At 45.5% G+C, this 12,500-nt stretch overlaps 1 protein-coding gene across 1 annotated transcript in view; it reads left to right on the top strand.

Annotated features, from left to right (window-relative positions):
• grin2ba (glutamate receptor, ionotropic, N-methyl D-aspartate 2B, genome duplicate a) overlaps positions 1 to 5,495 on the top strand; it is a 127,643-nt gene extending 122,148 nt beyond the window's left edge. Inside the window, exon 16 of the mRNA XM_063223868.1 lies at positions 3,126 to 5,495. Within this exon, the coding sequence (XP_063079938.1) occupies positions 3,126 to 5,495 (2,370 nt within the window). The remainder of the gene's footprint in view (positions 1 to 3,125) is intronic.
• Positions 5,496 to 12,500: the final 7,005 nt, after the last annotated feature.

Raw genomic sequence — 12,500 nt, forward strand, 5'->3', positions numbered from 1 at the left:
TCCTCCTCCTCTCCTGTCTTCTCTTGTCCTCTCCCCTCTTCTCCTTTCCTTTCCTCTTCTCTCCTCTTCCATCTGTTCTCCTCCTCTTTCCCCTTCTAGTGTCACCTTTATTCATCAGGGGCATCTCTCACATTTAGAGGTTATTGTTCCGTCCACCATCATCGTCAATCACCCCAGAATAACTAGGGTTAATATAGGAGAGTGCAATGGTGTTTTAAATGAATGCACTTTCAAAGAGGCTTTTCAGCCGAGCAGATGCCATGTGCACGTCATTTATGCTTAATCTTGGCTCAGGGACAGACACAATCAATTTAACAAGCAGCCAGGTACATCAGTCTGTGTCATATTCAGTAGGTAAATCAGGCTAATAATGACAATTATAACTAGAAGCACTCAGAGAGCGCAGACCTCCGCCAAGGAAGCTGCTTGATACATTTGACCATGTTACACCTAAGTGTTTCTGCCTTGTTTTTGTGCTGTTCCTGCAATTCAATTTCTGGTCACTAGGGAGCGTCTAGATCAGGGGTCCCCAACCTTTCTGGGTCTGAGGGCTACCAATGGCGACCCGAGGGCTACTGAGGGCTACCCGAGGGCTACTTTTGTTCAAAATCCTCTACTGGTGTCTTGGTATCATTCTCAAATCACACTATTATTGAATGATAATTTGCTTATAGGTTATAAAAATAAATAATCTCATATTTAAATCAAGAAAATCATTAACTCTGACTAAAATCTGGTAGTCGTCACTGTCTACTAACATCCTTGGTGGGCACCTCAGAAGCTCCTGGAGGGCTACCTGGCGCCTACGGGCACAACGTTGGTGACACCTGGTCTAGATGGTGAAGAATCTTTTGAAAAGTCCTGGTTCCGGTTCGTGATCCGGATCACCACCAGAATTTAATCACTTGTTCCTTGGATCATTACTAACAGCTCCACAAAGTTTCGTCCAAATCAGTTGATTAGTTTTTGAGTTATCCTGCTGACAGAATCTTTAAAAGAGTCCTTGTTCCGATTCGTGATCCGGATCACCACCAGAATTTAATCACTTGCTCCTTGGATCATTTCTAACAGCTCCACAAAGTTTCGTCCAAATCAGTTGATTAGTTTTTGAGTTATGCTGCTGACAAACAGACAGACAAACAGACAGACAAACCAACGCACCGAAAACATTACCTCCTTGGCGGAGGTAATAACAGTAATAATAATTCATTATAAAATATATTATAACAATTGTATAATGGATTTGAGAGATTCGAGATTCAAGAGGTTTATTGCCATTGTCAAAAAAGGCAACAAAACTGTGTTTGGAGTACAATGTACTCAGGGTCATTGCACTCTGTGCGCTGTTAACTTGACACAGACTCAATACAGCATAACATCGGGTGAGATGGGGAGAAAACAAATCCCATGCCTCCACATTATGAAGTTATAACATTGAGGCATAAGTCAAAAAAACTCGGTAAAAGCACATATACAAGACATCACAGGACTGCACAAACAGGGGAGGGATGGGGGGTTGTAGAAACACATTAAATTTTAGGCAAATAATATTTAAATGTTAGTCTTTGTACAGAGGGTATTAGCAAGCTGTGTCCTAATGCTAATACTTACGGAGTTGAGGTCTTGAGATTGCAGGGTTACCGGTTTGATTTCCATACCAGTGGGCGTAAAAAAACAGTGTGTGGGCGGGCTGGTGCTGCTGCACCCTCACCCACGCCCTTGAGCAAGGCATCTAACCCCACATGGCCTCAGGGGGACTGTCCCTGTATCTCATTTACTGGAAGTTATTCTGAACAAGAACGCAGACGAAATGCAATGTAAAAAAAAAAATTAACATAGCTACTGTCTTTGACAAAGTGAAACCATTTATGTTTCGGTTACACATGGGAAATTTGAATCAAGGAGCATTAAGAGCGAAAAAAAAGATGTATGTGTCATCCACAAAATAGATGGGGTTGACTTTTGCATACAGTTGATGCAATTATCCTAGAATCCAGAATCCTGCCCTGCAGTGCAACACTACGTGTATAACTTTAACAATTCCTCAGCTGAGTGAATATGATGTCAGTATTTTTGCATTTAAGTTATGTGCCCTCAATTAGCCTCATTGATGGAATTTTATTAGGGAAGAAGATAATTATCGATAGCTCTACGGGGTGCCATTTGAAAACTGTCACCTCCAAAGTCGTTTTTAAAAGTTACCTGCGTAGCCTGTGGCAAGTAAGAAGTATTGGCATTTAGATCTGATCAGTAATATAAAGCCACCTCAGGTAAGATCATTTCATATCTGTTTTGGGGCCAGTGTTAAAAGGCTAATGCAGTTTCTGTTCGATATCTCTTTGCTTCATCAGAACAAAACCTCCCTTGCTAAACTTAACACTTGAATCAGTGTAGGGCTAAAACGTGTCACGTCTATAGCAATTTCCTTGTGAAAGATAAAGCATCAAAACCAGCCTGTGAGGCCTATTCCATATCATTATGATTAGTGTCAAGCAGTCGGTTTTGTACATAGGCCAGCTTACAATGACGGCCAGTGCCACTATTGTATGGATTTTTTTTTTTTTTTAGTGGACTCTCTAAGAAGCATATTCATTGCAGCATATCAACCACCAATGACTAATCAATTTATTGGCATTGGATGCCATTGTGCCACCTGACGTCTGAGCACAAAAAACCCTTCTCTGACCCACATACAGTACAGTACCGTCACCACATTCACTGTGTCACACACACAAGATGTACAGTAACTTTTCTGTCAAACACTGCAAGGGCATCCACACCACATGTCCTCCATATTCCCTCGCTCCTAATAAATATCACATTTTTATTGCTATTCTCTCTTTTTTTCAAAACATCCGTGTCTTTTTCTTTTTTGCAAATGTAAAATTGCTTCTGGCCCAGCCTCTGGGCTTCTTGGTAAAGCAGGCTTTTCCCCTTATCAGTAGAACTGTAATGTAAGACTGTAACTCTCTTCTTCCTCTGTGTCTTACACCCGACATTGTTCTTTGTTCTTATACCCGACATTGTTCTTCGTAAATGTTGCCATAAAATTCAAAACCGGATGGGTTCAATTTGCCACTTACAATTCATCTCACTTTTTTATTTTCCTCTCTGCCCTTTTCCAGGAGATCTACAGCTGCATTCACGGGGTTGAGATTGAGGACGACAAGAACTCGGGGCTCAACGGCTCCCCGTCGGGCACCATGAACAACACGCACTCCAACATCATGCGCCTGCTGCGCACCGCCAAGAACATGGCGTCCCTCTCGGGCGTCAACGGCTCGCCGCACAGCGCCCTGGACTTCATCCGGCGCGAGTCGTCTGTCTACGACATCTCGGAGCACCGCCGCAGCCTGGCGGGACACTCCGACTGCAAGCCGCCCTACCTGCCCGACGACAACATGTTCAGCGACTACATCAGCGAGGTGGAGAGGACTTTCAGCAACCTGCACCTCAAGGACAGCAACTTGTACCAGGACCACTACCCCTACCACCACCCCGCCTCTGGCTCCATGCTGGGACTCACCGGCCCCCTGCCCAACAGGCCTCCGAGCCTGGGCAGCGGCAGCTCCCTGGAGGGGGGCATGTTTGACTGCGACAGCCTGGGCGGCGGGGTGGCGCCCATCTTCACCACGCAGCCGCACTCCGCCCTGACCCACAGGAACATGAGCAAGTTCGACTTGCTGACCAGCCAGACTCCGCCGTCTGCGCCGGGCTTTAAGCAGGGCCTGGCCGACCTGTACGGGAAGTTCTCCTTCAAGGGCGGCGCGTCCAGCTCGGGCTACATCGCCGGACACGACCGGTACTGCCGTGGCGGCGGCGGCGGCAGAGACATAGACGACGGCAACTTCCCGTCGGACGTCTCGGACATCTCCACGCACACGGTTACCTACGGCAACCTGGAGGGCAACGCCAAGAAGCGCAAGCAGTACCGCGACAGCCTGAAGAAGCGGCCGGCGTCGGCCAAGTCTCGGCGGGAGCTGGACGAGATTGAGCTGGGCTACAGGCGGCGGCCCCACCACAGCCACCACCACTACTACCACCGCTCTGTCTCCCCGCCACTGCTGCCCTTGGAGCGCAAGCGCGGCGGTGGTGGCGGCGGGGGACTGGGAGGGCCCACCTCCTCCACCTCTTACCTCTTCCAGGACAAGGAGAGCCTGAGAGACTTCTACCTGGACCAGTTCCGGCCCAAGGAGGGCGTGCCCCAGTGGGAGCATGTGGACCTGACGGGGGACGGGCCCGGTGGCGGAGGTGGCGGCGGCGGCAGGTCGGGCGGGGGCGGTGGCAACTGCACCAGCCTCGTGACTGTGGATGACTTCCTGAAAAGCAAGCCCAAGAAGACGGACAGCAAGGACGTGCCAGGCAGCGGGGAGTGGGAGTGCCGGAACTGCAGGGCGAGCTCCACAAGCGCAGGCGGCAAGCAAATGTCACTGCACGGAGCTGGTGGCGGCATCGGGTACTCGGGGGGCGTGAGCTGCGTGGCGTCGGGTGGCGGTGGCATAGGGGGCAGCAGTCGGCCCACCTCGGCCACCTGCATGCGCTGCGAGGGCTGCAAAAAGACGGCGCAGGCCGGAAACCTGTACGACATCAGTGAGGACAGCAACCACCTGTTGGAACAGATGGGAGGCGGGGAGGCCAAGGGCCAGTCCCAGGCCCAGCGCAGGCGCTCTGGCTTCGCTGGCGGCAAGCCCCTGCGGCGCCAGCACTCCTACGACGCCTTTGTGGACCTGCAGAAAGAGGAGGCCACGGCCAGCTTTGGGGGGCTAGGGATCGGGATGGGTGGCAGGGGGGGCAGTGGCATGGGGGGTGTCGGTGGTGGGATGGACGCCATGCTGCCTCCGCCGCGCAGCGTTAGCCTGAAGGAGAAGGAGCGCTACATGGAGGGCAGCAGCCCCTTCGCCCACATCTTCGACCGTCATGGCGGCTCGGAACGGGACCGGGATCGAGATCCGTTTTACGGCGGCGCTGGCGAGCGGTCCAAGCGGCCAAGCTCGCCCTTCGGACTCTTTGACGGTCCGCACCGGAGGTCCGTGGGCGAGCGGGACATGAGGGAGCGCGGCGGTGGCGGGCTGATGGAGGGCGGGGTCTACTCGCTCTCCAAGTCGCTCTACCCGGACAGGGTCAACCAGAACCCCTTCATCCCCACCTTCGGCGACGACCAGTGTCTCTTGCACGGCGCCAAGTCATACTACATCAAAAAGCAGCAGCAACAGCAGCAGCAGCTGCACAAGGGCAGCCGCTCGGACCTGCACGGCTCCATGGGCGTCACCTCGTTCCTGCCCGCCTCCGCCACGGCGGGTGTCATGTCCAACGTGGCCCAGCGCTTCCCCAAGGAGCTCGTTCTAGGGGGCATGGGTGTAGCGGGGGGGCCCATGGGCAACCACCTGGGGGGGCCCGGTGGCAGCAAACTGGGTCTGGTTCCGCCACGACCCTTCAACGGCTCCAGCAACGGCCACGTGTACGAGAAACTGTCAAGCATTGAGTCAGACGTTTGAGGCAGCGAGGAACTGAGCTGGCTAGGGAATGGTAGGAGGAGGAGGTGGCAGGGGCTTGGGTGCCAGGGAGCTGAAACTACAGTGGGCAGAGTAGTGCTGATGGCGTGATGCCATCTGCACAGCATCCACTCTCTAAAGACACAGAGGGTGGTTTGCAGAGAGCGGACAGGGGAGATGGGAGAGAGGATAGAGTAGGCACAACGGATGGACGAACTGGCCGGCGAGTGCAGGGAAATGATTTTACATTTTAATGCAAATGGAGTACAAGTGGTTTTCTCTCTGTGTGTGTGTGTGTGTGTGTGTGTGTGTGTGTGTGTGTGTGTGTGTGTGTGTGTGTGTGTGTGTGTGTGTGTGTGTGTGTGTGTGTGTGTGTGTGTTAGTGTGTGTGTGTGTGTGTGTGTGTGTGTGTGTGTGTGTGTGTGTGTGTGTGTGTGTGTTAGTGTGTGTGTGTTCGTGTTCATCTAGGTGGGTGGAAGCATAAGTGACAAAACAAAATTGAGACAGGAGACACACACACACGCACACACATAAAAACACAGTTTTTTGCATCCATTAACTTTAGAACAAAAGGTTCTCACTTTACCTCACAACATCCTTTACCAGACACGGACAGAGAACATTCAGTGCTGGAGCCGCCGTGCTCCGGCGAAAAACAAGGCTATCATTTCCTGCCATCTTAGGACGGAGCACCAAAGCCAAATGGAGATATTCAAACCCCCGCAGAGTGGGCAAAGGAGAAAGGCAAGTTGTGGAGCAGAGTGTCCATCTGGTGAAGTGGCAGGAGAGCGACAGAGAAGGGAGAAAGAGCGAAGACGAGAGAAAAGTGATAAAGCAAGGGAGATGAAAACTCTTGTGAATGAATGAAACCAGGGAACATGTCCTGGTTTTAATCTCCCTTTCTTGCGGCACATCTGCTCTCTGACATTTTTCTCTGCTCTCCTCTCTTCACCTTGCCCTCTTTTCCCTCTTTTCCCTGTTCTCCTCTCCTCCACTCTTCTCTTTCTCTTGCCCAGCGCGCCACAACATGTGTCTTCAATTCTTGTTTGCTATGGAAATACAATCATGAATGAAATATTTGAATTCTTACTGAAGTTAACAGGGTACTATAAAACCTAATAATACAAATATTGTGAATAGCAAGGATAATACTAGTAATGATTATGATAACACTGGTTATGACATTAGGTTTATGTTTTCCTTTCTTTGACGTTTAAAAAGAACCTTTAAATAGTAACAAGTTATCTCACTCAGCCGACTACGGCAGGAAACTTTGTCAAGCGTGACTGACTAACCTGAATGACTTTAGAAGGTCTTAGGGTTGTTTGTTTTTATTTGTCGTCATCAACCATGTTGTGTCTTGTTCTGATTTAGTAATTAGCTAATCACTGGAGAAATTGTTTGCTTTTTCTGGGTAAACTTTTTATTGTCATTGGAAATGAGATTTTAAAGAAATATTATACCACAACTGTGATGTATCATTAAGACTGATGGTGGACTGTTTTCCTGTGCGGCGATGGATTCTGACCTAACGTTGGACACAAGACGTTACAAGTCTCCTGGAACTCAGAGGTCTTTATCTATTAGTCTGCAAATAATCTTTTGATAATGTTATTTTTATTTTATGGGAGACTTTTATGGGCTAGTGGGATGGCATCTGCTGACAGAGGGGGTACGTGAAGGACTTGCTAAGTGGTGGTACCCTGCTCTGTTGTTTTGACTTGGTATGGATGTCATGGCAAGCAGACACAGATCTGTCACCTTTCCAGGTCCACACACACAAACCATGCGATGCCCCTGACAAAACCATGGGTCCATGTTACTTTCCCTGTGATATCTCTGACATGTTTGTGTTCACTATGAGACTGAATGGGGGACAAAATCAATAGCCCAGTTGAATTCATCACTGCACAGTTTCTTTAAACAAAATGACAGAAACAAAAAGCAGCCTATTGCACAGAGCATTGTTGTTTTTTTCCTCAGAAGACAAACACCTCAGATGTACTCATAATACAGTTGATACGCTTCAAACCTCTAAAAGAAGCTTTTTTAGTGTTTTCTTTCGCTGCATTGACCCTTCTTGCCATCTAGAATTGTGAAAGATGCACCGTGTCCACATTTATTTACGTATTGATTATTCATGCTCACGGTGCAGTTCAACAAACCCCCAACTCATGACTTTTTATTTATTTGACATGCTTTATGTCTGCTGATGGTTGTTGAGATTGGTGGGGAGCGGGCAACTTCAACTCTGAGGCCGTCCTGCCATACAGGGTCAATGTAGGGAGAAAGTACCCCGGCACAGAGTGCCACCGGAAAACAAAATACCAAACCCCCTTTCTGTCTGTGACAACTTGTCTCTGTCCTGTTAGCTTGAGCCCTCCCTGTTCTACAGGGAACCTTGTCTTGTGTTGGGTGCACCGTCAAAATATATGCCTTATCATACGTGAGTGATTTTAATGATGAGAGATAAAGAAGAGCCTGTTGATAATCTTAGGGTGAAATTTGTGCATACAGTTTAAAGCTGTGTCTTACGTTCAAGGGCTGTGGGAAGGACAAAGGTGGCAAGGTCGGTGACATAAGATGGCCTTTTGCTCATTGGATAGAGCATTAGAGAGTGCATTGGGCAGGATGGAGGATAGTTTATGTGGAGCGATCGATGCAATATTTTGATAGATCCCATCCGTAGTTCACAAACAAGTGCATCACTCTAATTTCTCTTTCCAACCAAAAAGAGATAGTGATTTCGCCTTATGCTGTATGAAACCGACTCATCTTTCTTTACTTTCTATGTATCTTGTTCAATACATTTTGAATTTTTATACACACATATTTTTGGATACCATTTGGGCCAATACCTGTAGTAAGTAAAGAGAGGGAAAGTAGGAGGGAAGGACTGTGAGAAAAGATAAATATGGAAAGGAAAAATAAATGGAGAGAGGTAAAAAAGGAAAGGTGACTTGGCATGGTTAACATACACATCATCCTTTCTCTGTAAATATGTTGCAGAACTTTCACTTTGTACAGTCAGCAGTCAGGATGTAACTTTAATCTATCTTTTACAAAAATTTAGGAAATAAACAATACTTATATAAAAATGGATAAAATGGGAACAAATACAGACATAAAAAGCAAAAATATGCAAAATATAGTTAAGACAAACTATTACCAATCATAAATGATATAATACACATTTTTATTTGTTTTAACATCATTTTTACTACTTAATTATAATAGGTTACAAGGTAATATTATGATTCCTTTTAATAATATGCTTTCGCTTTTTTCACTTAAGTGTTGAGAAGCAAGATACTTTGCTGTATGTTTAGGCGTCTGGTGAAACGGCCTAGTGAAAGGGCCTTGGCTAAGTTTCCCTTGAGTTGTGTTAGAATTACTTCTAAGATGCTCTTCAATACATGCGTACACACGAGTCACATAAAGTGTCTCATTTAATAGGTTATTATGACATAAGTAGCTGCTTAGCTGGCATATTCACATAAACACAATATAATGTAACCTTTCATTTAGCAGGCCTGGATAATTTATCTTTTTTAAGACAACATTGTTTTATGTGTGAACTAACACAAGTTTAACGGCACGACAGCACTAATGTTCTTGGTTTTAAACTTTGCGAATAGGTATAACAAAAAAACAGTAGGGATTCTCCAACCAAACAACACAACAGTCTGTCCCAGTGTCAGTCCTTGCAGACTGTGCAAACAGTACTTCTCAGCTCAGAAAATTCACAACTTGAGTCACTACTGAACGACTTAGTCACCTCATTATAACACAAGTATCAGTCAATAGTGCAAAATGGTAAACAGGATGCAGGATTTGGGTTTTTTTTCCCTTCCAACTTTGGCCTGTTAGCAGCCTATGTTACTTGTATGATTTTGGGGCCCGAATTGTGCACACATATGTAATTGTTTTGACTTCTTGAGTGTTTGAACCTAATTCTGTGGCATTGTTTTCTTATATTTTCTAGTACTTTGTGTTTTTAATGCTCATGTCCTCCTAACCATGTTCTGGTTTGCTCCACATTTATGGGTAGGTCTAATTATATAGCGTATAGAATATAATTTTATTTAATTTGCTCACTGGTTGGTTTCTAAACATGGTTAGTATACTTACCGTTCTCGGATCCTCAAAAATTTAACCTACCTTAGTAATTTGTTGTTACAATGTTACATCTTTCTATTCTATAAAAAGATGTGTCAAAGCCCCGGGTTTGACAGACAGCCCTGCAGCAGAGTAAGAGGGTTTTTTTAAGCAAGTCTGAAGGCTGAGTCTTACTGCAGGTTTGCAGTGCAGCGTTGCAGCGTGTATCCTGTAGAGAATGTCTGAGTAGACTGAGCATCTACAGTGTTCCAGTGGGCTAAATCTCCGACGGGGAGCGTGTCCTCATTGATAACAATCACATTAATTACTTAAGCTGCTGGAACCCTCTGCACAGTATCACCTCTGGCTGTCCGTGCAAGGCTCCCCACGCCTCTAAAAGGCTACATCAGGCTGTTTACTGGCATTCGGTGCTAGAGGACTGCAGACTAAGCGAGAATACGTAAACAGGGCATTCTTCCCCAAGGCCCTTTAGTGTCCGTGGCTCACTCGCCTATCCAGAGAGCAGGACAGAGCAGAGCAGACCTGGGCTGGCAGTTAAATGGAAGACGAGGAGTCTAACATAAGCCAGTAGCCTATACTGTACTTGTGACAGAGAGAGAAAGAGTGCACACGGGTGAAGAGGCTATACACATAAGGTTGGAGTCGGCAGAGCACTTACTGGCCATCTTTAATTTCCTCCTCTAATGCCTTCTCATTGTGTCACTGTGGGCATGCTGCAGACTAAAATAGCTGTTTTTCTTCTTCATAGTACATACCTCGGCTGCAATGCTCCGTTGTGCATCATTTAAATAATCAATTACATGTTCAAACAAAAAAAAGCAATGAATTAACAGAGCACAAATTAATACTGACAGGTAATCTAAGACATCAACAAATGCACTACCCCCCAAGTCAACATCTACAGATTTTTTATGGATGAGCAAGATCAAATCCTTCAGTTTGCACTGTCATTTAAGCGTCTGGGCTGCTCGCCCAGTCTGTGTCCAGCATTACCATGCAGAGTAAATGACAAGCAAGCGTTGGTGGCTTGAGTGACAGATGGCAACATATTAATATGCCTTTATTTCACTGATCCTCTAGAACCGAATCATGCTTAGGAAAAATCAGGAAAGTGTCTGATAGGCTATGCTTGTTTTTACACAGGAAACTAAAAAGTAGTCATAACAAGAGCTCAGATTTATTCTTAGTATTTAGTGACTTTTTTACTTCTCTCTCTCTCTCATGCAGAGCATTAATGTGACTTAAAATATAGCACCAGTATACTTTGACTATATAGTATTACAAAAGTAAGATGACCAGCCCAAACAGCATCTCTTGTTTTTAAGCTTGTGTGAACATGCTGTATGTTGTTGTACATAAGTTTAAGGTGTGGAAAGCTGGCAATACGAAAACCCTTTTTTTCATTCTGCACAGTAACAGTAGTTGTTTCTTGTCTGAATATGATTTATCAAACCAGATGCGTGAGTTTGAATGTCTGTGTGTGCATGTTGGCAACTTTTGTTTATTGTTTTCTAAGACAAGACAAATGTGCACCATTTCAACTCATTTATAACCCCCAGTTTTCCTGAACATATAAAATACTCACTGTTTTATGGCTTTTCAAATCGAATATGGGCTATTTAAGGACGGATACCTTTATTTTCCTGCCGCTACACACAGCTAAACTACCCTCAGTTGAGTTTAACAGTTTTTTGGAGTATTGGGTTTGTTAACACCCACTCCCTCCAATTAATGCACCAGTGGCATCTTCTGCCATTAATGTAACATAAAGGTCCATTAGAATCCTTACACTTTGTGTTCATGGCCATTTTTTTTCCTCTTTTGTGACCCTACTGTACCTTTGAATGAAACGTTACCAAAATTTTTACATTGCGCTGAGGAGATACTACAACAACATTGAGTTAATTGTACAGATTATGTATATATTAATAAGAGAGAATGATTACACCTATTCCTTCATTTTTTGTAAGGAAATACTGATGTAAAACCTCAATGAAAATGATCACATCCATTGCAAAAACTTGCAAAAAAATGTTACATCATGGTACAGTACCTGTAATAAGGATACTACTGAAATGTATGAGGATAAGTTCTAAAATATGACCTCTGTCTCTTTGTACATGATGAACAAACTAAAAAGTGTTCAGTATTAATAAAAAATGCTAAGTCTTGGGACTGTGGTTTTTTTCTGTTTGTTCACATACTCACATAACAATTGTTGAACTATTGTCATGCATCTTCTCCTTCGTATTAATGTAACTTAAATCTTTCAGCGTTAAATTCCACTTCCTATTAAGGAATTGTCGCCTCTGCGGCATGCTTAGTTTTTGTCGCATTTCCGGAGGTCTGTCTTTTCTTGCGTATACAGAGAAGAATCATATCATTGTTTATTTTGTAGCTCTCTGAGTCTGCCACCATATGGAGGTGGGCATAGGTGTGCGCCCGTGTGGGTGTATGTTTGTGGGCACATACAAATCTGCTACTAGCAGCTTCGCAACGCTCCCACGTCCTTGCTTCAGTGAATATTATTCTCAAGTAATGTGTGTTGGCACAAGCTGAATGTGAATTTAGTGCTTGTTTGCCACTTGCACACGCTCACTGTTACATTTGAATCAACAGCATTAATTTGATATGTGTGCTGATATATGCTCGCCACCGATGCACACACACACACACACATCTAGTTTTTTAACGAAGAAGCAGTTTGTGCCAGAGCGCCTGAGGGCTGTCCACCTAATCTGCATAATGTAAACCAGTTCCTCGTGATGGAGACCTTGTCTGAGAACTTGTTCCTGGAGGCAGAAATGCTGCGCTCACGCACAGCAAGCCCGACAGATGACTGCACCCACCCTTGCTTGCTTTTCTTGTCGGCCCATCTGTGTGTTTGGT

The sequence above is a fragment of the Engraulis encrasicolus genome, chromosome 2 (assembly GCF_034702125.1).
Source record: "Engraulis encrasicolus isolate BLACKSEA-1 chromosome 2, IST_EnEncr_1.0, whole genome shotgun sequence".
Taxonomy (NCBI): domain Eukaryota; kingdom Metazoa; phylum Chordata; class Actinopteri; order Clupeiformes; family Engraulidae; genus Engraulis; species Engraulis encrasicolus.